The sequence below is a fragment of the Pristiophorus japonicus genome, chromosome 3 (genome assembly GCF_044704955.1).
Source record: "Pristiophorus japonicus isolate sPriJap1 chromosome 3, sPriJap1.hap1, whole genome shotgun sequence".
Classification (NCBI taxonomy): domain Eukaryota; kingdom Metazoa; phylum Chordata; class Chondrichthyes; family Pristiophoridae; genus Pristiophorus; species Pristiophorus japonicus.
The window spans coordinates 314,373,797-314,400,139 of record NC_091979.1 but is presented as its reverse complement, the minus strand read 5'-3'; the positions used below and the strand labels follow the sequence as shown (position 1 = coordinate 314,400,139).

At 45.7% G+C, this 26,343-nt stretch overlaps 1 protein-coding gene across 4 annotated transcripts in view; it reads right to left on the bottom strand.

Annotated features, from left to right (window-relative positions):
• Nucleotides 1-282: 282 nt before the first annotated feature.
• Nucleotides 283-26,343, bottom strand: part of minpp1b (multiple inositol-polyphosphate phosphatase 1b) — a 119,876-nt gene continuing 93,815 nt past the window's right edge. For 2 of the 4 annotated variants that reach the window (XR_011592784.1, XM_070876890.1), the window contains exon 5: nucleotides 1,136-1,218. Coding sequence is in view for 2 of the 4 variants with exons in the window: in XM_070876890.1 (XP_070732991.1) it covers nucleotides 1,211-1,218 (8 nt within the window). In the remaining 2 variants the exon portion in view is untranslated. Of the gene's footprint in view, nucleotides 1,219-26,343 lie in introns of all 4 variants that reach the window. The other 2 variants (XM_070876888.1, XM_070876889.1) reach the window with 2 other exon arrangements.

Sequence of the window (26,343 nt, the reverse complement as noted above, 5' to 3'; positions counted from 1 at the left end):
CCTCACCCACCAAGCCCTCCTCCCCATGTCCATGTTGGCCCCAAACCTTCCCTAGAATAAGGTCTCACAATGGGATCAATTTCCTTCTCTAGTCACATAATATTTGTCTGATTATGCTCCTGTGAAGTGTCTTGGCATCTATTCCTATGTTAAAGGTGCTATAAATGTATGCTGTGCTGTAGTTGTTGGATGCGTGATCTCATCCACCGCAGGCTATAGATTAGTGCAGGACTGTTTAATCAGAATTGTTATGGTTATCAATGTATAGAGCAGCAAAAAATGTTTGGCACACAGTGGATATAATTTATTTTCGTGATTTGTGGAGGAACAATCTACCAACCTTCAGCAGTCATGACAATTACAATTCTTCCTCTTGGCAACTTGCGAGCGTGCACGCATGATTCCAGGGCACTTTGTCTCGCATTTCTTCTTTAAATTCAGGCAGCTTGAAAGAGTGAATTATTGTTCCAATCTTCGTCATATGTTGCTTATCGTACTCCCTTCAGATTTGGGCTTCTTGCTGTTTCAGAAGTTGAGTGTTCGTCAATACGTTGAAGTGAGGCAGTCGTTTTCTCTTTCTCCTCCTTTTAATCTATCTCCTCTTAATTGCTTTGTTTTTGCACCTCCTCCAGCCTACCCTTGGCTTTAGGTACTAATGTTGAATGGGACTGGTCCTGCCAAATTTGAAAGGCTTAAAAAATAGAGTGTTCAGGCCTGCTCTAACTCACCCACTGGGCCAGTTGAGTTTACATGGCAATTAAAGCTTAAAGTATGGAGTCCATTGTTCTACAGCTCGAGAAATCAGGCCCTGACCCTGAGTTTCAGAGGGGAGATGAGGAGAAATGTATTTACGCAGCGAGTTAAGATCTGGAAAGCACTGCCTGAAAGGGTGGAGGAAGCAGATTCAATTGTAACTTTCAAAAGGGGATTGAATAAATACATGAAACAGAAAAAGTTACAGGGCTATGGGGAAAGAGCAGGGGAGTGGGACAAATTGGATAGCTCTTTCTAACAGTTGGCACAGGCATGACGGGCCGATTGGCCTCATTCTGTGCTGTATGATTCTATGATACAAGATTAGAAATTATGAATCTATTGAATAAACTTAATATAAAGATGAAGAATTCCAAATTGCTGATAACTTTAATAATAAACTATAAACAATAAAAGAAGAAAGAGAAAGAAAATAAAATGGAAGCAACTGCTGTCATCACATACCTGTGGAAGAGAGAGCAGATTTTTAGTATACAGGAAGAAACCTCATTTTAAAATTATACAGTGCAACACACACTAATTACCTCAAAGTATCTGCACCAACATTTTAGTTCTGTGTACTAAATTGGTTAAACTAAAACCAATGCAACTTAAGTTACAACATAATTAAAACTTTCCTTTGGTTAAAATTGTAAATACTTGTGATAGTATAAATTGTTCACCCCAGCACACAGAGTGGCAGGTGACTATTAGTCAAGGCAGCTCTATGGAGAGAGAAACAGAGTTAACATTTCAGGTTACTTGAAATGTTAACTTTGTCTTTCTTTCCACAGATGCTGCCCGACCTGCATTTTCTGTTTTTATTTCAGATTTCCAGCATCCACAGTATTTCGTTTTTGACTTCTAGTCTATTTCATTCTACCGACTTAATCAACTAAGGCCTCTTATTTCACTTAGATTGCACTTTCCCATTAGAAGAGTTCTGTACCTCTCTGAATAAACTAGTAAAGTTTTAAGATCAAATGCAGTTGTAAGTCTTTATTTTGGTCTGGTTTAAATGTTATTAATATGACCTAAAGTATGGAAGTGTTTGGATCCATAATATTAATAATTTAAAAACAGAATGAATGTATTCTTTATATCTAACGAGGCCGCTGGGGATGGAATAATTCTGTTCTATCCATTTAATATCACCGTCATGTGAGGTATAGCATGGTCGCTGCACAGTAAAGCTTCCTCTACACTGCCGCAAACCGTACCTGAGACCTAACTCAGAAAGGTATCCCCAACTGCTCTCTCCTTCTGACCTGTCTAAATGAGACGGCCAGTTAGGGATAGTTTTGTGTTGTGAGGCCATGTCCACTGGGACCAGGGTTAAGATGGCCTAACAGCATTTCACGTTGGATGCCTATAGGCAGCAAAGCGAGGACATTGTCATCCCCTCAGTCAGAGGTGGACACAAATTCTGATCCCAGTACTTAAAGCATATTTGAATGACTTAAGAAAAAACATTCAAACCCCTCATATAACTCCATCTGTTAGCTGGTAACAACATGTACTCTACAAGTCATCTGGTTAATTTATACTTAGTGGGACCCTCCCTTCATAAGGAACTGTTGGTACTTTCTGCTGAACCATATCCCTTCCCGATATAGATGAGTACTCTCCTTTGAGCAGTGCAGTAGGATTTGCACTCTCATCTCTGACCGATGACACAGCAAAGCTAGAATAGTGATCTTGTGTGGCAATTCAAAAGACACAGTGAGGACATACAGAGGAGGAGACTGTACACCACATTATCTGTGCAAGTATGGAGAAAAGCAGAGATTACCACAATATAATTTACAGAGTCTCTTAATTGAAGCCAGTCCAGATCACATACAGTTCTGCGCTTAAAATCTATATGAGCTTCCATTGAAAAACTATGGGGGAAAAATTCATGGTCGCCCAGAAAGCAGTCGGTGTCCTTGACAACTGCCATTAACAGCCGCCCGAAATGGCTGCAGCGTTAACCGACCTAAATTGGTGTGGGGGGCATGGTGGTAAGTGGTGCAGCGCTAACTTTAGGTGCAACGCCATCCTGAGGGATCCGGGACCAATGTGTAGTCCTGGTGTGGTCCTGCTGCTTCCCCAAGCGTCTGTGTGCGAGGCTGTGAAGCTTACAATGCATTGTGGGCAGTGAGAAGCTCTGAAATGTAAACGGCCATGCACATTGAAGCATGTGGAAATAAAATGTACTGATTCAATACATTTTTCAGCCCTTTCTGTCTTTTAACAAGTAATCAATATTTAAAAGAAGCTCCAGTGTCAATATTCAGCTCTTAAGGCTGAATTACCTTCCCAAACTCAACAAATGGGAAAACTGCCTCAGTACTACCATAAATGGCTCAGCAAGCCAGGAAAGGGTCACCCAGAGTCTTGCACGCAGCACTCCAGCTTTGTGCAGGGGGGTCAACACTGCAAGACAGGTCCTCTACCCACAGGGGCCAGGAGGCCTTCCAGAAAGGACAACGTGGGAATACATTACCAAGGTTGTCACTGCCAGCAGTGTCGTCCCCACCACCTGGTTCCAGTGCTCAAAGAAGCTTCATGACCTCAGACCTTTTGGTCAAGGTCAGTGAATGCATCTTCAAAAGCCCTCCCCTACCAACTGAACCACTAACTTCACACACTGCTCAATGCAGGATCCCTAATCACTCAACAATCTGCACTAATGACGAGGAACATCTCCCATTCCTAGCATCACCTCAACCACTTTGAGGAGGCAGTGCAAGCTATTCTTGGCAGGGGCATGGCTGAGCCCTTGGCCAGCGGTGGGGCTGAAGGGATACACGATGCGGGTATCCTCATATGTTATCCTCCTTCTGGAATGCACCTCTAGGCTTTACGCCCTCCCATCAGCACAACTCCACCCTTGTGTCGACCTCATTTCACACACTCCAAAAAATGCATCCTGCCCAGCCAGTGGGACCGGAGGTGGATTATTCCATCCCGGGTATGCTGGCCAAAAAGGGGCTGTCTGGGATGTATCCTTCCATCTGATTCTTCCTCTTCAGCTTCCTCTTCTTCTATATCTTCCTCTTGACTCTGCAAGCAGACACTGTAAATGTGAAATGACAGCATAAAATGCTGCAAATACTCAGTTGGTCACATAGCATGTCAACTTGAGATGGGAACTCCATGGATGTTGCATGACCTGCTGAGTATTCTCAGCAAGTTCTGTCTTCTCAAAGACGTTCACTTACCATCCGAGCCCTTGCAAGCATCTAGCAGCACTCCAAAGCACTTAAAAAAACATTTCACATATATTGCAGCGAGCCACCACTTCAATAAAATCCCCCAAACCGAGGCCAAACCCTTCCATTCAAACTTACTTGATTGATGTGAGTGTGTCACTTAACAGCTACAGATATCGCCCCTGTCAGCCTGCTTGCAGCCGGGTAAACCTGAGGTGCTTAGGACCCAGCGTTGAATTGAGAGCTAGGGTTGAAGTTCGCGGAGGTGACGTTCAATCGGCATTGCACACCAATTGACCTCACCACGGCACCATGTTTTTTTACAGGGCGCTGCTACTTACCGACAGCGTAAAGAGGTCCACGGATATGGCTGGAGGCAGTCCACGTAGCGGCTGACATTTTTTCGAGAATCGCTGGCACTAACCGGGAGCAGTAAGTATATGAATTTCGCACCTTAAGAGAAGCTTTAATGTCCAGGATTCGTTCATGGACAATAATAACAGTTCCCTCCTGTCATGTATCCTACATGGTTACTGCTTGTACTAGCACAAGGTGTGGCACCAGAGGGCACAGCAGTAGGAGACTTGTACTTTACCTGTACAGGTGTGCCTGGTCTAGTGTAAAAGGCAGGCCACCAGGTGTGATCCTCGCTCTGGAGTTATCAATAAAGGACTAAGGTCACTACAGTTCAAGTACAACACATTGCCTCGTGGAGTCATTACCAGAGCACAACACCTCCCATATTGTATCGCTAGTACTGACCATACATTCCTGGATCACATCATGGGATCTTGGAGTCCAGATCTAAAGTTCTGATCCGTACTCCATTAATCGGCTTAGATTGCATCACTGCTGATGCTGACAGACCTTCAGGGCCGAAATTCAGATGCGCCAGAAAGTTGGTGCACCTATGATTTTGAGAGTGGTACTTACCGCTGGGAGCTCCGATGCGGTCAGAAGAACCATTTTCGAGACTTTGACATTTTTTCAAAGTCCCACAGGAAATGACACGTAATGGGGGTGGGCCATAGACTTAAAGCCAGGCGAACTGGCTGAAAATTGGTCGGACTGGAACTCCGCCGTTGTCAATCAGCGGTGGAGTCGTGGTGACGACGCGGCGCGTGTGCGTCACCACGCTCTGTCCCCTCTGTTAAAGGGGAGAGATTCTGGCATTTTAAATCTTCGGCCACTGGGCTACCAGGGAGGGTTTTGGCCGGGCCAGTGGCCTGGCACCCAAGAGCCCTGGTGCCCATTGGCAGCCCGGCCAAACCCGGGGGCAGTATTTTGCCGGCTGATCGGGAAGTCGGCCGGCAAAACTTTTTCACACTGTGGCCGTGGCAGCGGGCCCTCCCCTTTAAGGGCCGCTGTGCAGTGGGGCCGCACTCACTCTGCAGAGGGTGCACCGACAGAAAAACCTGCCGGGGATACCGCGCAACGGGCGATCGACAAATGGAGCTGAATATCGGAAGGTAAGTATTTTTGTTTAATAAAATTGGCAGTGCAACCCCCGATGACTCGCTTTTGGCGGTCATCAGAATTCAGCGGATTCGGGTCTAAGCCGAAAAATCCCCGACCTGAATTTAGGTCGGGTCGGTCAGTTGACCCCAAAGTGGCGGCCATTCGATTTTTAAGAATGGCCGCCGTAAACGGGCATTAACAGGTCTCTGAGATCCTGAATTTCAGCCCCCTTGGGTTATCTGATTAAGGACTTATCCTTCAATGAGGCAACAGCCATAAGAACAATTCCTTTCTCGGAATTAACATTAATCCATTACTCATAAGTACAATCTTGTAATTGTTAGTTAAGTAGCCAGCTTAATTTGTTTACGTTCATTTCCAAAAAAATGTCAAAGCCGCAGTCAAGCATTGCATGATCAGTGGAGCAGCATCATAATCATCATCATAGGCAGTCCCTCAAAATCGAGGAAGACTTGCTTCCACTCTAAAAATGAGTTCTCAGGTGACTGAACAGTCCAATGTGGGAATTACAGTCTCTGTCACTGGTGGGACAGAGAGTGGTTGAGGGAAGGAGTGGGTGGGACTGGTTTGCCGCACGCTCCTTCCGCTGCCTGCACTTGATTTCTGCACGCTCTCGGCGATGAGACTCGAGGTGCTCAGCGCCCTCCCGGATGCTCTTCCTCCATTTTGGGAGGTCTTAGGCCAGGGATTCCCAGGTGCCGGTGGGGATGATCTCCTGAACCGTGACTCTGCCTATTGTGTTCCTAACACAGATGAGACTGCACACAGGGAGGTTAAAGTAACAGTGACCTCAGTCTTTGTTAAGACACTCCAGAGCGAGGAACAGGCCTTAGCAGCCGGCTTATATACAGTGCTCCCAAGGGATGCTGGGATCCCTTGGGACTTCAGGGGATGCGCTCCCTGGTGGCGGAATATGGGAGTGCATGCTTTACAGATACACAACATCACTCCCCCGCAAAGTCAAAATGAAAACTATTTACAAGGTGAGGCGGTCGGGAGTCTTTCTTTCCCTGGTGGACCACCTCAGTACAAATGTCTGTTCTGGTGTGTTGGCTGTGCCCTCGCTGGGCTGGCGTGTTGTTGGCCCTGCAGGGCTGCTGGGCGTGATGGGTTCGATTTCCTGCTCCGGGGTGGTGTCATTGATCCTTTGGGTGTGTGTTGTGGGCTCGAAAAAGGTGGTGTCTGCTGTGGGTTGTTCAGGGCAGTCTGTGAACCGCAGCCTCGTTTGGTCCAGGTGCTTTCTGCAAATTTGTCCATTGTCTAGTTTGACTACAAACACCCTACTCCCTTCTTTAGCTATCACCGTGCCTGCAATCCACTTGGGACCATGTCCATAGTTTAGCACATACACAGGATCATTCAGATCAATTTCCCGTGACACAGTGGCGCGACCATCGTTTACATTCTGTTGCTGCCGCCTGCTCTCTACCTGATCATGCAGGTTGGGGTGAACCAGCAAGAGTCTGGTTTTAAATGTCCTTTTCATGAGTAGCTCAGCCGGGGGTATCCCTGTGAGCGAGTGGGGTCTCGTGCGGTAGCTGAGCAGTACTCGGGACAGGCGGGTTTGGAGTGAGCCTTCTATGACTCGTTGAAGGCTCTGTTTGATTGTTTGTACTGCCCGCTCTGCCTGCCCATTGGAGGCTGGTTTAAACAGGGCCGAGGTGACATGTTTGATCCCATTGCGGTTCATGAATTCTTCAAATTCGGCACTGGTGAAACATGGCCTGTTGTCACTGACCAGTATGTCAGGCAGGCCGTGGGTGGCAAACATGGCCCTCAGGCTTTCAATGGTGGCAGTGGCGGTGCTTCCCGACATTATTTCACATTCAATCCATTTTGAAAAAGCATCCACCACCACCAGGAACATTTTACCGAGCAACGGACCCACATAGTCGACATGGATCCTCGACCATGGTCTGGAGGGCCAGAAGCACAAACTTAGTGGTGCCTCTCTGGGCGCGTTGCTCAACTGAGCACATACGCGGCATTGCCGTACACAGGGCTCTAAGTCAAAGTTGATACCGGGCCACCACACGTGGGATCTGGCTATCGCTTTCATCATTACTATACCTGGGTGTGTGTTGTGGAGATCCGAGATGAACGTCTCCCTGCCCTTTTTGGGTAGCACTACGCGGTTACCCCACAACAGGCAGTCTGCCTGAATGGACAGCTCATCCTTTCGCCGCTGGAACGGCTTGATTGGCTCTTGCATTTCAACGGGGAGTTGGCCCAGTCCCATGCAGTACACAGTTTTTTTTACTAGGGACAGCAGAAGATCTTGGCTGGTCCAAGTCCTAATCTGGTGGGCTGTGACAGGTGATTTATCATTTTCAAATGCTTCCATGACCATCAACAAGTCTGCGGGCTGCGCCACCATCAACAAGTTTGCAGGCTGCGCCATTTCCACCCCCGTGGTGGGCAATGGTAGCTGACTGAGAGCATCCGCAGTTCTTGGTGCCTGGCCTGTGGCAGATGGTATAGTTATACGCTGTATGCGGGCTGAGCCATTAGTATTTATCCCCTTGTTTTCAGCAAACAGGGATATGAGGGGCTTGTGATTGGTTTCCAGCTCAAATTTGAGGCCAAACTGGTACAGATACATTTTCTTTACCCCAAACACACACACTAATGCCTCTTTCTCAATCATGCTGTATGCCCTCTTGGCCTTAGACAAGTTCCTGGAGGCATAGGCGACAGGTTGCAACTTCCCCGCAACGTTAGCTTGTTGTAATACACACCCGACTCCGTACGACGATGCATCACATGCTAGCACAAGTCTTTTACACGGGTTATACAATACAAGCAGCTTGTTGGAGCATAAAATGTTTCTGGCTTTCTCAAAAGCAATTACTTGTTTTTTTTCCCATACCCAGTTCTCACCTTTACGCAATGACACATGTAGGGGCTCTAAGAGGGTGCTTAACCCCGGTAGGAAGTTACCAAAATAGTTGAGGAGTCCCAGGAACGACCGCAGCTCTGTGACGTTCTGTGGCCTGGGCACGTTCCTCATAGATCATCATCATAGGCAGTCCCTCGGAATCGAGGAAGACTTGCTTCCACCCTAAAAATGAGTCCTTAAGTGGCTGAACAGTCCAATACGAGAACCACAGTCCCGGTCACAGGTGGGACAGATAGTCGTTGAGGGAAGAGGTGGGTGGGATTAGTCTGCCGCACACTCTTTCCGCTGCCTGCGCTTGGTTTCTGCATGCTCTCGGCAATGAGACTCGAGGTGCTCAGTGCCCTCCCGGATGCACTTCCTCCACTTAGGACGGTCTTTGGCCAGAGACTCCTAGGTATCAGTGGGGCTGTTGCACTTTATCAGGGAGGCTTTGAGGGTGTCTATGCAACGTTTCCACTGCCTACCTTTGGTTCATTTGCCCCGTGAAGGAGTTCAGAGTAGAGCACTTGCTTTGGGAGTCTCGTGTCTGGCATGTGAACAATGTGGGCTGCCCAGCGGAGCTGATCAAGTGTGGTCAGTGCTTCAATGCTGGGGATGTTGGCCTGGTCGAGGACGCGAATATTGGTGTGTCTGTCCTCCCAGGGGATTTGCGGGATCGTGCGGATACATCGTTGGTGGTATTTCTCCAATGACTTGAGGTGTCTAATGTATATAGTCCACGACTCTGAGCTATACAGGAGGGCGGGTATTATTACAGCCCTGTAGACCATGAGCTTGGTGGCAGTTTTGAGGGCCTGGTCTTCAAACACTCTTTTCCTCAGGCGGCCAAAGGCTGCACTGGTGCACTGGAGGCGGTGTTGGATCTCGTTGTCAATGTCTGCTCTTGTTGATAAGAGGCTCCCGAGGTACAGGAAATGGTCCACGTTGTCCAGGGCCGCGCCGTGGATCTTGATGACTGGGGTCAGTGCTGTGCAACGGGGACAGGTTGGTGGAGGATCTTTGTCTTATGTAAGGTGTTTAGCATAAGGCCTATGCTTTCGTACGCCTCAGTAAATACGTTGACCATGTCCTAGAGTTCAGCCTCTGTATGTGCGCAGACGCAGGCGTCGTCCGCGTACTGTAGCTCGACGACAGAGGTTAGGGTGGTCTTGGACCTGGCCCAGAGACGATGAAGGTTGAACAGGTTCCCACTGGTTCTGTAGTTTAGCTTCATTCCAGCGGGGAGCTTGTTGAGTGTGAGGTGGAGCATGGCAGCGAGGAAGATTAAGAGGGTTGGAGCGATGATGCAGCCCTGTATGATCCCGGCCCGGACGTGGATTGGGTCTGTAATGGATCCGTTAGTAAGGATCACGGCCTGCATGTCGTCGTGGAGCAGGCGGAGGATGGTGATGAACTTTTGGGGACATCCGAAATGGAGGAGGACGCTCCATAGACCCTCGCCGTTGACAGTGTTAAAGGCCTTTACATAAGAACATAAGAAATAAGAACAGGAGTAGGCCATACAGCCCCTCGAGTTTGCTCCGCCATTTAAAAAGATCATGGCTGATTTGATCAAGAACTCAGCTCCACTTCCCTGCCCGCTCCCCATAACTCCTTATCCCCTTATCGTTTAAGAAAATTTCTACTTCTGTCTTAACTTTATTCAATGTTCCAGCTTCCATAGCTCTCTGAGGCAGTGAATTCTACAGATTTACAACCCTCTGAGAGAAGAAATTTCTCCTCATCTCTGTTTCAAATGGGCCGCCCCTTATTCTAAGATCATGCCCTCTAGTTCTAGTCTACCCCATCAGTGGAAACATCCTCTCTGCATCCACCTTGTCAAGCGCCTCATAATCTTATACGTTTCGATACCTCTCATTCTTCTGAATTCCAATGAGTAGAGGTCCAACCTATTCAATCTTTCCTCATAAGTCAACCCCCTCATCTCCGGAATCAACCTAGTGAACCTTCTCTGAACTGCCTCCAAAGCAAATATATCCTTTTGTAAATATGGAAACCAAAACTGCACGCAGTACTCCAGGTATTTGTAAGGTCGAAGATGGCGACGTGTAAGGGTTGGTGCTGCTCCCTGCATTTTTCCTGCAGCTGTCGCACTGAAAAAATCATGTCCATTGTGCCCCGTAGGGGATGAAATCCGCACTGTGACTCCGGGAGGAGCTGCTCAGCCACAGGGAGAAGACGGTTGTGGAGGACTCTAGTGACGACTTTCCCAGTGGCTAACAACAGGGAGATTCCTCTGTAATTGCCGCGGTCGAACTTGTCCCCTTTTTTAAAGATGGTCATGATTACTGCATCTCTGAGATTCCCCCGGCATGCTCTCCTCCCTCCAAATGAGAGAGATGAGGTGTATTTGCGCCAGCAGTGCCTCTCTGCCATACTTCAATGCCTCAGCAGGGATTCTGTCTGCACCCATAGCCTTATTGTTTTTAAGCTGTCTAATGGCCTTGTCTACTTCGTGCAGTGCTGGGATGTTACGGAGCTGGTGGCGGGTAGCATGCTGTGGGATGGAGTCGCGAACACTCAAGTCAAAGGCAGAGTCCCGATTGAGGAGATCTTCGAAGTGTTACTTCCAGCGGGCCCCGACAGCCTCGGTGTTCATTCTTGGCCAGCAGTGGGGTGGGGCCTTGGATGTTTGGACGGAAGGGGGCCTTGACTGCGATGAAGAATCCTCGCACATCATTGTTGTCGGCCAGCTGCTGTATCTCCTGTTCTTTCTCCATCCACCACCTGTTCTTTAGGTCCCGAGTTTTTTGTTGGACCTTGGCCTTAAGCCGTCTGTAATGCTGCCTTGCTGCTCCCGAGTTGGGTTGTTGTTTAAGGCTTGGAAATGCCCTGCGCTTGCGATCTTGGATCTCCTGGTCATTCTCATCAAACCAGTCCTGGTGTTTCCTGGCAAGCCCTTAGAGAACAGTGACATTGGCATAGTTACTGGACTAGTAATCCAGAGGCTTTGACTAATGATCCGGTGATGAGTTAAAATCCCACCACGGCAGAGGGGGAATTTAAATTCAGTTAATTAAATAAATCGAGTGGAACAAGCTAGTATCAGTAATGGTGACCTTGACACTACTGGAATGTCGTAAAAACTCATCTGGTTCACTAATGTTCAATAGGGAAGGGAACGTGCTGTCCTGGCCCGGTGTGGCCTATGTGTAACTCCAGACCCACCGTAATATTGATGACTCTTAACTGCCCTCTGAATGGGTCTAGCAAGCCACTCAGTTGTTAAGAAGGTGGCTCACCACCACCTTCTCAAGGGCAATTAGGGATGGGCAATAAATACTGGCCTTGCCAGCGATGCCCACATCCCGTGAATTAAAAAATGTTTTAAACCCTTAGAGAACCCCGGTAGTTTTCAGGAAAAAAAAACTTTTAATGAGGCATGTTGTAGTGAGAGAAATATAATAGCGTACTTTTTGGATTATTAAAGCAGCATTTCAGAGTTCTCGAGCCCATTGGCAAGGCTTTGCATTATGAGCCTGAATGAGCAAGCAGAATATCGGTGGTAAGTTGCAGGCTACATAATACTGCCACTCTAAGCATGTTTGGAGAAGATAGGCTCCTGAAAGAAGATGAGGAGAACGTTGAGCCTCCCACAGGGAACCAGGTTTAGCAGAAACTGCTCAGCTGAGAAGGACGAGGGGGGAATCTTTATTATAATTTGTTCGCAGGATGTGGATGACCCTGATAAGGCTGCATTTATTGTGAACCATTGTGTAAAGTCCTTACTCTACAGTATGAAACCACACGAGGTACATTCTGGGAACAAGGTCACTCTGTGACCTTAACTCTTTATTCACAGGACTCCAAGTGATGACCCTGCATGGGACCTCCCTTTTTATACCGGTGTGATCAGGTAAGGAGTGTCTCCCACAAGTTCAGCCCCTGTGGTCAAGGTGTGCATCTAGGTTGAGTGTATACAGTAATACAGTGCTGTTACATTGTGGTTACATACATGACATCACCTTCCCCCCACAACCCCCCCGCCCCCCCAAAGTTTTATTGGGATCATAGGTTCAGTCTTTCAGGTGGTCTACGCTCCCTCGTGGAGCGCCGCAGTTGGGGCTCTGGTTGTTGGACACTGACGTGAGTGTCTGTCACCTGTGGTGATTCCGGCCTGTCCGGGCTGACCGCAGGGACTGTGCATTCTTCCGAATGCTCTTGTTGCTCGTTCACTGGCGGTGTTGTGAGCTCCATCTCATGGTCTTCTTCAGGTTCCTCTGTGTCGAAGCTGAACCTTTTTTTTTTTTACCTGGTCCAGATGCTTACGGCATATCTGACCATTGTTGAGTTTTACCACGATGACCCTATTCCCCACTTTGTCAATTTGGGTCCCATGGCGTGATTTGAAGACGAATACAGGATTATTTATTTCTATACATCTCCCCCTCGCATTATGGTCATTGTGACTTGCGCTTGCCCTCAACTATGTCGGTCAGGACTGGGTGAATGAGGGACAACCGAGTTTTGAGTGTCCGTTTTATTAGTAGTTCTGCCGGCAGAACCCCCGTGAGTGAGTGCGGTAGGGATTTATAGGTCAGCAGGAGGCGCGATAGGCGGCATTGAAGGGAGGGTCCTTGAATCCTGAGCATGCCTTGCTTAATGATTTGGACCGCACGTTCCACCTGGCCATTGGAGGCCGGCTTGAACGGCGCAGTCCTAACGTAGTTGATGCCATTACCCGACATAAACTCTCGGAATTCGTAGCTTGTGAAACATGGGCCATTATCACTAACCAGGATGTCCGGCAAGCCATGGGCTGCAAAGAGTGCATGGAGGCTTTCCAGGGTGGTGGATAACGTGCATGAATTCAGAATGATGCACTCAATCCATTTCGAGTACGCATCTACCACAATAAGGAACATCTTACCCATGAACGGGCCCGCGTAGTCAACATGAATGCGTAACCATGGCCTGGTGGGCCAGGGCCACGGGCTGAGCAGGGCCTCCCTGGGGGCATTATTCAGCTGGGCACACGTTGTGCACCTGCGAACACAGTGTTCCAGGTCTGAATCAATTCCAGGCCACCAAACGTGTGACCGGGCAATGGCCTTCATCAGCACAATGCCTGGATGCTCGCTGTGGAGTTCCCTGATGAATTCCTCCTGACCCTTCTGGGGCATAACTATCCGGCTGCCCCACAGTAGGCAGTCAGCTTGGATGGAGAGCTCATCCATCCGTCTGTGGAACGGTCTGACCTCCTCAGGGCATGCTCCGTGTGCGGGTGCCCAATCCCCAGTCAGGACACATTTCTTAATCAGGGATAGGAGGGGATCTCTGTTGATCCAGATTTTGATCTGGCGGGCTGTGATGGGGGAACCTGCTCTGTCAAAGGCATCGACAGCCATGACCATCTCAGCACTTTGCTCCGCTGCCCCCTCAGTGGTGGCCAGTGGAAGCCTGCTGAGCGCGTCAGCGCAATTTTCAGTGCCGGGCCAGTGCCGGATGGAGCAGTCATAAGCAGCCAGTGTGAGAGCCCATCGCTGTATGCGAGCTGATGCGTTGGCATTGATAGCCTTGCTGTCTGACAACAGGGATGTTAATGGCTTGTGGTCCGACTCTAATTCAAACCCCCTGCCAAAGAGGTGCTGATGCATTTTTTTTACATCACAGTCACATGCAAGCGCTTCCTTCTCGACCATGCCATATCAACATTCTGCTTGAGAGCGAGACCTGGAGGCATAAGCCACAGGTTGTAGTTGTCCCTCAGCATTGCCCTGCTGCAACATGCACGCAACCCCATAGGATGATGCATCACATGTCAGAACCAATTTTCTACAGGGGTCCTACAGGATCAACAACTTGTTTGAACAAAGTAGGTTACGCGCCCGTTCCTGACAGTCCCCCCCAAAACCAATCGCAACGCTTACACAGGAGCATGTGTAGTGGCTCCAACAACGTGCTCAAGTTCGGCAGAAAGTTCCCGAAATAGTTCAACAGTCCCAGAAATGAACGCAACTCCGATGTGTTGCAGGGCCTGGGTGCTCATCGAATCGCCTCTGTTTTGGATTCGGTGGGCCGAATCCCATCTGCACCAACCCTCCTGCCCAGAAACTCAACCTCGGGAGCTAAGAACACACATTTAGGTTATTGAGTCGCAGGCCGACCCGGTCCAGTCGGCGTAGCACCTCCTCCAGGTTGCGGAGGTGTTCTTCGGTGTCTCGGCCCGTGATGAGGATATCGTCCTGGAATACGATCATTCCAGGAATGGATTTAAGCAGGCTTTCCATGTTTCGTTGAAAAGTCGCGGCCGCTGATCGAATGCCAAATGGGCACCTGTTATAAACGAACAGTCCCTTGTGCGTGGTGATGGTGGTCAGTAGTTTAGATTCATCGGCCAGTTCCTGGGTCAGATAGGCTGAAGTGAGGTCCAACTTGGTGAACAGCTTGCCGCCTGCCAGTGTGGCGAAAAGGTCCTCCGCTCTCGGGAGCGCGTATTGATCTTGTAGGGACACACGATTGATGGTGGCCTTGTAGTTGTCACAGATCCTGACAGAGCCATCCCGCTTTTAGGACGGGAACGATGGGGTTCGCCCAGTTGCTGAATTCAACAGGCGAGATGATGCCCTCTCTCAGCAACCGGTGCAACTCGCTCTCGATCTTTTCCCGCATCACATACGGCACTGCTCTGGCTTTGTAGTGCACTGATCTGGCATCGGGGGTGATGTGTATCACTACTTTAGTACCTTTGAAAGTTCTGATGCCAGGTTGGAATAGTGAATCGAATTGTTGCAGAATTTGTGAGCACGAACTTCGCTCCACAGATGATATTGCATGAACATCCCATTTCCAGTTCAGCTCGGCTAACCAGCTCCTCCCCAACAGTGCAGGACCATTGCCCGGGACAATCCAGAGCGGCAGCCGATTCACTAACCCATTGTTTGTGACAGCCATCATTGTACTGCGTAGCACTAGAATAATTTCTTTAGTGTAAATCCGTAATTGTGTCTCAATACGTGCTAATTTGGGTCTACTGGCTTTAAGTGGCCATAGCTTCTCAAATTGCTGAATGCCCATGAGTGACTGGCTGGCCCCAGTGTCCAGCTGCATGCGTAAAGGGATACCATTTAACAAAACCCTCATCATCATGGGTGGCGTTCTGGTGTATGAACTGTGAATATTCGCCACATGGACCCGCTGAACCTCGGCGTCCATCGATTCGCCCCAAAAGTCATCCTGCCTCAAAGAACCCTCTTCTGGTCCATACGCCTCATATATTAGTCTGGTTGCAGACTTCCTGCACATTCGAGCTAAGTGGCCACTGAGATTGCAGTTCCTGCAGACAAACTGTTGAAATCTGCAAGATCTAGCTGAGTATTTTCCCCACACCTCCAGCATGAGTTAAAGTTTCCATTGTTGGGAACAAAGGGACTATGGCCAGGCATTCCGCGCTGACTGTCCCTTTGACTGCTCTTAATTACCCTGTTAGTGGGTGTCGATGGCCCCATCCCGGGCTGCATTGTCCGCTGTGATGGCGTGAATGTCCGTTCAGCCTGCCATTGTCTCTGTTGAATTCCTACTCTGGAGTCTATTGCTGCCTGGAGGGTGTCGAACTGCCCCTGCCTGCCTTCGGGGCTCTGAGTTGCATTGATGATGTTGACTCCCTGATCCCTCGCCGCGTTTGAGGCAGAATTGAGCGCGTATATTATTTTCGTCTCTTCCTCCCCTGCCATGAAAGTTTGAGCTAGCAACGCCACCGCTTCCACGATCAAATCCTTGGTCTCAATTAATTTGTGAAAAATCCCCGCATGACCGGTGACCTCGATAAAGAAGTGCCTTAGCATCTCCCCCCTGCAGGCGTCTGTGAACTTACAGAGGCTGGCCAAACGCCGGAGGTCCGCTACGAAGTCCAGTATGCTCTGTCCTTCCTGACGTCAGTGGGTGTCGAATCTGTGTCGGGCCATATGTATGCTACTCGCCGGTTTGAGGTGCTCCCCGACCAATTTGCTAAGTTCTTCAAAGGTTTTGTCCGCCGGCTTTTCGGGTGCTAGTAAGTCCTTCATGAGTGGGTAAGTCTTTGGTCCGCAGCTGGTCAGGAGATGAGCCCTTCGCTTGTTGGCCGCTGCATCCCCCAGCCATTCTTTCGTAACGAAGCTTTGCTGAAGCCTCTCGACAAAATCGTCCCAGTCTTCCCCAACACAGTACCGTTCCTCTGTGCTACCGGTGGCCACTCTCGTGGGTCGTGAATCCCTGTTTCTCGTTGCCAATGTAAAGTCCTTACTCTACAGTATGAAACCACACGAGGCACATTCTGGGAATAAGGTCACTCTGTGACCTTAACTCTTTATTCGCAGGACTCCAAGTGATGACCCTGCGTGGGACCTCCCTTTTTATACCTGTGTGATCAGGTAAGGATTGTCTCCCACAAGTGACCCCTTGTGGTCAAGATGTGCATCTAGGTTGAGTGTATACAGCAATACAGTGGTGTTACATTGTGGTTACATAACATGACACATTGGGTCATGATTGTTTTTACAGTTGAGAAGCTTGCTCGGCTGAATAGAGTCACACATAGTCCAGATCAGGCTGGGATTGCCTGAGGGACATTAGTGAAATAAGTGGGTTTTTATGGCAATCTGATATCTTTCATGGTCATTCTGTTCTGGTGATAGCCCACAGATTTGTTGAACTCAGTTTCATAATTTACCATGGGGAGGATTTTAACTCATAATTTCTGGAATGCCAATCATAAGAACATAAATGTAACCTTGCTATTCAAGAAAAGAGGGAGAGAGAAAACAGGGAACTATAGAGCAGTTAGCCTGACATCAGTAGTAGGGAACATGCTAGAATCTATTATTAGGGACGTGGTAACAGGACATTTAAAAAATCATAATATGATTGGGCAGAGTCAACATGGAATTATGAAAGGGAAATCGTGTTTGACAAATCTTTTGAGATTGTAATTAGCAGGGTAGATAAGGAGAACCAGTGGATGTGGTGCATTTGGATTTTCAAAAAGCTTTCGATAAGATGCTATGCGAGAGGTTATTACACAAAATTAGGGCTTGGGGGTAATACGTTAGCATGGATTGAGGATTAGTTAATGGACAGAAGACAGAGAGTAGGAATAAAAGTGTCATTTTCGGGTTGGCAGGTTGTAACCAGTAGGATCGCGAGGATCAGTGTTCGGGCTTTAGCTATTTACATTCTATATTAATGACTTAGATGAGGGGACCGAGTGTAATGTATCCAAGTTTGCTGCCGATACAAAGCTAGTTGAGAAAGTAAGTTTTAAGGAGGATGCAAACAGCCCGCAAAGGGAATATAGACAGGTTAAATGAATGAGCAAGAATATGGCAGATGGAATATAATGTGGAGAAATGTGAAGTTATCCACTTTGGTAGATAAAAATTAAATAGCAAAATATTTTTGTAATGATGAGAGATTGGGAAATGTTAGTATTCAGAGGGACCTGGGTGTCCTTGTACATGAATCACAGAAATTTAACATGTAGATACAGCAAACAATTATGGTATATTAGTCTTTATTACAAATGGATTGGAGTACAAGAGTGAAGAAGTCTTACTGTAATTATATCAGGCCTTGGTGAGACCACACCTGGAGTACTGTCTACAGGTTTAGTCTCCTTATTGTGCAATGAGAATGGGTTAATTACTAACCTTGTAGTAAAGGGCATTTAGGAAAGAGTGACCATGATATGATAGAATTTGACATTAAGTTTGAAAGTGATTTAGTTAAATCCGAAACTAGGGTCTTAAATCTAAACAAAGGAAATTACGTAGGTATGAGGGGAGAGTTGGCTAAGGTAGATTGGGAAATTATATTAAAAAGGTATGACGTTAGACAAGCAATGGCTAGCATTTAAAGAATTAATACATAATTTACAACAAACCATACATTGCTTTAAGGCACAAAAACTCCACAGGAAAAGTGGTCTAACTGTGGCTAACAAGAGAGGTTAAAGATATATTAGATCAAAGGAAGAGGCTTATAATGTTGCCAAAAAGAGCAGTAAGCCTGAGCATTGGGAGGATTTTAGAACTTAGCAAAGGAGGACCAAGAAATTAATTTAGAAAGGGAAAATAGAATATGAGAGTAAACTAGCGAGAGACATAAAAACAGACTGTAAAAGCTTCTATAGGTATGTAAAAAGGAAAAAAATAGCAAAAGGAAATGTGGGTCCCCTACAGGCTGAGCCAGGAGAAATTATAATAGGGAACAAAAAAATGACAGAGAAATTAAACAAATACTTTGTTTCTGTCTTCACGGAAGTAGACATGAAAAATCTCCCAGAAATAGTGGAGTACCAAGGGTCTAGCGAGAATGCCGCAGGGATCGGTGCTGGGGCCTCAACTATTTACAATCTATATTAATGACTTGGATGAAGGAACCGAGTGCAATGTAGCCAAGTTTGCTGATGATACAAAGATGAGTGGGAAAGCAAATTGTGAGGAGGACACAAAACATCTGCAAAGGGATATAGACAGGCTAAATGAGTGGGCCAAAATTTGGCAGATGGAGCATAATGTAGGAAAATGTGACGTTATCCACTTTGGCCGAAAAATAAAAAAGCAAATTATAATTTATATGGAGAAAATTGCAAAGTGCTGCAGTACAGAGGGACCTGGGGGTCCTTGTGCATGAAACACAAAAAGTTAGTATGCAGGTACAGCAGGTAATCAGGAAGGCAAATGGAATGTTGGCCTTTATTGCAAGGGGCATAGAATATAAAAGCAGAGAAGTCCTGCTGCAACTGTACAGGGTATTGGTGAGGCCACACCTGGAGTACTGCGTACAGTTTCGGTCTCCGTATTTCAGGAAGGATATATTTGCATTGGAGGCAGTTCAGAGAAGGTTCAATCGGTTGATTCTGGAGATGAGGGGGTTAACTTATGAAGATAGGTTGAGTAGCTTGGGCCTACACTCATTGGAGTTCAGAAGAATGAGAGTTGATCTTATCGAAACACATATGATAATGAGGGGCCTCAACAAGGTGGATGCAGAGAGGATATTTCCACTCAAAGTGGAAACTAAAACTAGGGGACATAGTCTCAGAATAAGGAGCCGCCCATTTAAAACTGAGATGAGGAGGAATTTCTTCTCTCAGAGGGTTGCAAATCTATGGAATTCTCTGCGCCAGAGTGCTGTGGAGGCTGAGATAGACATATTTTTGAGCGATAAGCAAATAAAGGGTTATGGGGAGTGGGCAGGGAAGTGGAGCTGAGTCCATGATCAGATCAGCCATGATACTATTAAATGGCAGAGCAGGCAACGAGGGGCCAAATGGCCTACTCCTGCTCCTAGTTCTTATGTTCTTATGAAATAAATTATTAGTAAAAAAAAAAAGTACTTGAGAAATTAATGGGAATGAAATCCGATAAACGCCCCATGACCTGACCCGACATCCTAGGGTTTTGAAAGAGGTGGCTATAGAGATAGTGGATGCATTGGTTGTCATCTTCCAAAATTCCATAGATTTTAGAACGGTTCCCGCAGGTTGGAATGTAGCTAATGTAACCCCACTATTTAAGAAAGGAGGGAGAAAGAAAACGGGGAGCTACAGACCAGTTAGCCTGACATGAGTAGTAGAGAAAATGCTAGAATCTATTATTAATGATGTGATAACAGGGCACTTCGAAAATAATAATAGGATTGGACAGAGTCAACATAGATTTATGAAAGAGAAATCACGTTTGACAAATCTGTTTATAGAGTTTTTTTGAGGTTGTAACTAGCAGAATAAGGGGGGGCGCGGGGAACCAGTGGATGTAGTGTGTTTGGATTTTCAGAAGGCATTCGATAAGGTGCCACACAAGAAATTATTGAACAAAATTAGAGATCATGGGATTGGGGGTAATATACTAGCATGGATTGAAGATTGGTTAACAGACAGAGAGGAGGAATAAATGAATCATTTTCGGGTTGGCAGGCTGTAATTAGTGGGCCCCAGCTGTTCACAATCCATATCAATGATTTGGATGAGGGGACCAAATATAATATGTCCAAGTTTGCTGATGATACAAAGCGAGGTGGGAATGCAAGTTGTAAGGAGGATGCAAAGAGACTTCAAGGGGATATAGACAGGCTAAGTGAGTGGGCAAGAACATGGTAAATAGAATATAATGAGGAGAAATGTGAAGTTATCCACTTTGGTACGAAAAATAGAAAAGCAGAGTATTTGTTAAATGGTGAGAGATTGGGAAATGTTGGTGTTCTGAGGGCCCTAGGTGTCCTTGTACACAAATCACCGAAAGTTAACATGCAGGTACAGCAAGCAATTAAGAAAGCAAATGGAATGTTGGCCTTTATTACAAGGGGATTTGAGTATAAGAGTAAAGATGTCTTACTGCAATTATTTTGGGCCATGGTGAGACCGCACCTGGAGTATTGTGTACAGTTTTGGCCTCCTTACCAAAGGAAGGTTATACTTGCCATTGAGGGAGTGTAACAAAAGTTCACCAGTCTGATTTCTGGAATGGGAGAATTGTCCTATGAGGAGAGACTGAGTACACTAGGCCTATATTGTCTAGAGTTTAAAAGACTGAGAGGTGATCTCATTCTTACAGGGCTTGACAGGATAGATGCAGGGAGGATGTTTCCTCTGGCTGAGGAGTCTAGAACCAGGGGTTACAGTCTCAGAATAAGGGGTCGGCCATTTGGGACTGAGATGAGGAGAAACCTCTTCACTCAGAGGGTGGTGAATGTTTGGCATTCTCTACCCCAGAGGCCTGTGAAGGCTCAGTCATTGAGTATATTCAAGACAGAGATCGATAGATTTTTGTATATTAAGGGAATCAAGAGATATGGGGATAGTGCAGGAAAGTGGAGTTGAGGTAGAAGATCAGCCATGATTTCCTGAATGGCAGAGCAGACTCAAGGGGCCGAATGGCTCCCCCTGCTCCTAATTCTTATGTTACGTTTATGTTCTTACCCACGGAAGGATAAACTTGCCTTAGAGGGTGTGCAACAAAGGTTCACTGGACTGATTCCTTGATGGGGGGGATTGTCCCATAAGGAGAGGTTGAGTAGATTAGGCCTATATTCGATAGTTTAGAAGAATGAGAGGTGATCTCATAGAAATGTCTAAAATTCTTAAGGGGCTTAACATGTTAAATGCAGGGAGGATGTTTCCCCTGGCTGGGAAGTCTAGAATTAGGGGATCACAGTCTCAGAATAAGGGGTCGGCCATTTAAGAGTGAGATGAGGAGAAATTTCTGCACTGAGTGTAGTGAATGTTTGTAATTTGTTAATGGATGCTCAGTCGTTGAGTATATTCAAGATAGAGATGGATAGATACTTGGATACTAAGGGAACCAATGGATACGGGGATAATGTGGCAAGGTGGATTTGATGTAGAAGATCAGTTTTGAACTTATTGAATGGCTCAAAGGGCCAAAAGGCCTACTTTTATTTCTTACGTTCTTATGTTTTAAACAGTGCGCGAGGCCAAAGTCAGAGTGAGAGCATGGGCTGAACGTGGAAAACTGAGAAAGAAATTCAAAAGTGACATCACTGCTGTGTAGGGAGCGAATTGGTAACATAGAAACATAGAAAATAGGTGCAGGAGTAGGCCATTCGGCCCTTCGAGCCTGCACCACCATTCAATATGATCATGGCTGAACATGCAACTTCAGTACCCCATTCCTGCTTTCTCTCCATACCCCTTAATCCCTTTAGCCGCAAGGGCCACATCTAACTCCCTCTTGAATATATCTAACGAACTGGCATCAACAACTCTCTGCGGTAGAGAATTCCACAGGTTCACAATTCTCTGAGTGAAGAAGTTTCTCCTCATCTCGGTCCTAAATGGCTTACCCATTATCCTTAGACTGTGGCCCCTGGTTCTGGACTTCCCCAACATCGGGACCATTCTTCCTGAATCTAACTTGTCCAGTCCCGTCAGAATTTTATATGTTACTATCAGATCCCCTCTCATTCTTCTAAATTCCAGTGAATATAAGCCTAGTCGATCCAGTCTTTCTTCATATGTCAGTCCTGTCATCCTGGGAATCAGTCTGGTGAACCTTCGCTGCATTCCCTCAATAGCAATAATGTCCTTCCTCAGATTAGGAGACCAAAATGGTACACAATATTCAAGGTGCAGCCTCACCAAGGCCCTGTACAACTGCAGTAAGACCTCCCTGCTCCTATACTCAAATCCTCTCGCTATGAAGGCCAACATGCCATTTGCCTTCTTCACCGCCTGCTGTAGCTGCATGCCAACTTTCAATGACTGATGTACCATGACACCCAGGTCTCGTTGTATCTCCCATTTTCCTAATCTGCCACCATTCAGATAATATTCTGCTTTTCTGTTTTTTGCCACCAAAGTGGATAACTTCACATTTATCTACATTATATTGCATTTGCCATGCATTTGCCCACTCACCTAACCTGTCCAAGTCACCCTGTAGCCTCTTAGCATCTTCCTCACAGCTCAGACTGCCACCCAGCTTAGTGTTATCTGCAAACTTGGAGATATTACATTCAATTCCTTTGTCTAAATCATTAATGTATATTGTAAATAGCTGTTAGTTTTTTTTATTAAATTGTTCATTTTTTTCACCATTGTGTTTTAGATTTATAGATATATTTTCCAATGTTTTTAGTTATTATTTTAGTATCTCAGTCTTTCATTGGTTCAAGTGCTTAAACAGTGACCAAGATGGGGTCTTAAGCTGAAATGCCAGTTTCGCCTGCGTTTAGTGCAAGGCACCATCTTGGTAAAGGAGTTGAAGCCAACACTCGGAACGTCTTATTAAGAGGCTGACTGCTATCTAAAATGTCTGCTAGAGCTCTTTAAGGAGGCTGCATGGCATTTTGGTGCCTAGTGTGCTACCAGCTGTTTAGGAATAAACAAGGTATTGATTGTAGACTTCATGCGCTACTTAAAGGGATACTCACCATATTATGTTCTCTTGGGCCCAATGTGGATGACCTCATACTTGCCCACATTGAGCTCTATATGCCATAGCTTTGCCTATTCACTTAATCTGTCTATGTCCCTTTGCAACTTCCTGCTCCCATCTGCACTACTGACTGTCCCTCCTAAGTGTCATCTACAAACTTGGATATACAACTCTCTATTCATTCATCCATCATTAATAAATATGGTGTAAAGTTGAGGCCCCAGAATAGATCCCTGGGAATCATCCTACTAATCAGAGTACCTACAGCTCATCACCACGCTCTGTCTCATACCTCCAATTCTGTGGGCTCTCATTTTTACTAGTAATCTCTTGTGTGGAATCTTATCGCATGCCTTTTGGAAGTCCATATAGACAACATCCATAGACACTCCCCTAACTACCTTATTAGTGGGTTCCTCAAAAAAATTCAATGAGATTAATCTGACATGACTTACCCTTAACAAAACTAGTTCTCTCTCATCAGCTCATATTTGTTCAAGTGCTCAGTCATTCTATCACTGATGACAGATTCTACTAGCTTCCCCACAGCAGACGTTAAACTGACCGGCCTGTAGTTAACTGGGTTACTTCTCCCATCTTTCTTAAATAATGGACGTCATTAGCAAATTTATAATCTAATGGCACAATTCCAGAATCAGGAAAGCTTTGATAGATTATGACCAACAATTCTGCAAGTCCCTCACCGACTTATTTTAATAACCTGGGTGGAAACCATCAGGTACTGGAGAGTTCTCTGTTTTAAGTCCCATTATTTTCTGCATTACAATTTTGTTACTTATATTAAATCGACTAAGTTCCACCCCTTGATGATTTTTTCTTTTTCCTTCTATCACTAGCTTTTTATCATCTTCCTCTATTGTGTAAACAGATATCAAATACTTGTTTAATAAATCTGTCATTACGTTGTTGTTTATTACAGCATCACCTGCGTGTCTTTAATGGGCCCACATCTTCCTTTGCCACTCTTACTCTAAATATATTTATTAAGACTGTTACTATTAGCCTTTATATTACCTTTTTTGTATTCATTTTTGCAGCTCTTAATATTGTCTTTGTACCCTCTTTGTTGCTTTCTGTAATTCTCCCAGTTCACTGGATTGCCGCTTTTCTTGGCATTTGTCTAAGCCATTTCTTCAGCTTTATGCTCCATCTAACCTCAGATGTTGACCCATATGTTTGACTATTCAAGGAAAGATTTCACTCTTTAGGGGTATGTATTGTACTGAATACTTCTTTGAATGCCTTTCACTGTTTTTTTTGTGGTTTTGTCCTGGCCAATATTTATCCCTCAATCAACATCACTAAAACAGATTATCTGGCCATTACAGTGACTACACGCCAAAAGTACTTCATTGGCTGTAAAGCGCTTTTGACGTCCGGTGGTCGTGAAAGGCGCTATATAAATGCAAGTCTTTCTTTTTTTTCTTTCTTTTACATGTTAACAACTCAGTCCAGTTTAACGTGTTCAGCTTGTGTCTCATTCCTCGCAGTCAGCCTTACTTGGGTTTAAAATCTTGGTTGGTGTGTGATCTTGCTCCTTCTCAAACTTAATGTCAAACTCTTCAATGTTATGGTCATTGTTTGCAAGATGTACAAATTATGGATTAATTCTGGCTTGTTTCTCATTGCTAAATCTAGTATCTGGTGTCTGGTTGGTTGTAAAACATATTACTCGATGAAAACTGTCCTGGACACCCAGTAGAAATTCATTGCTTTTATCACTTGAGCTGTTTTACATCTCCCAGTCTATACGAAAATTAACATCTCCAATTATAATCACTTTGCCATCGCTACAGGCTTCTCTGATCTCTGTATTTATGCATTCTGCTACTACATCACTGCTGTCAGGATGTCTGTCGATATCTTCCACCAGAGTCTTGTATCCTTTACTGTTTCTTAATTCTAACCAAAGTGTTTCTATTGCCTGCTCACCCATACTGATATCCTTTCTTTCAACTGCTGTAATATTGTCCTTTAGAAATATTGCTACTCCTCCTCCATTCCTTATTTTCCTGTCCTTTCTAAAGACCTCATGAGCTCTCACTCATGCCCAGCTTGTAGTCAGGTATCTGTAATGGCTACTGCGCCACATCTTTGAGCTGAATCCGTGCTTCTAATTTGCTTGTTTTATTCCTCATGCTACGTGTATTTGTGTAGAGAACTCCAATTTGATTAACATTCCCCGCTCTGCCCATATACGCTGATGGTGTTTTTCCTCAGTTTTTAAAACTTATCACACGTGTTCTTATTTTTCAACATTGTTTTATTTATTAATTCCTATATTATTGAAACTTGGATTATTTATACCTCCATTTGAACTCTGAGCTTGCTCTCATCCCTTCTCTTTTCTCATCTTTAGGTTATCAGTTTTATAGAAACATAGAAAATAGGTGCAGGAGTAGGCCATTCGACCCTTCGAGCCTGCAGCACCATTCAATATGATCATGGCTGATCATGCAACTTCAGTACCCCATTCCTGCTTTCTCTCCATACCCCTTGATCCCTTTGGCCGTAAGGGCCTTATCTAACTCCCTTTTGAATATATCTAACGAACTGGCCTCAACAACTTTCTGCGGTAGAGAATTCCACAGAATATCATTATTTCTAGCCGAACCCTCCCTCACCATCTTCCCTTATTGGTTTAAAGTCCTTTTTTTGCTCTATTTATCCTTTCAGCTAGGACCTCGGTTCAGGTGAAGCCCTTTCTAGCGGTACAACTTCTTCCTGTCCCAGTACTGATGCGAGTGTCCCACGAAATGGAACCCCTCTTTCCCACACCAGTGTTTGAGCTGCACATTCAGTATTATAGCCACAATATTGTACCCCTATTTTTTTTATTGTCCTTCAAGCTTTAGAGATTATCCATCAGTATCGAGTCTTCTCAGGTGAATCAGCTTCACTAAATTTTGACCCAAAATCTTTAGAGTTTGAGCTTCTCACCTTCAGAAAGCCACAATGTGCTGCAAGTAAGGAGAAAATGGCATAAATGTCGGTAACAGTGTTGCCGATTATATTGTTGCTAACATGTTGAGTTGAGGTCGAGTCCCTTTCCAATTTTCTCAGAGTCAATGAGGGTATTATGGGATGCTACGCAGGTCATTATAATAACCCCATAATATAA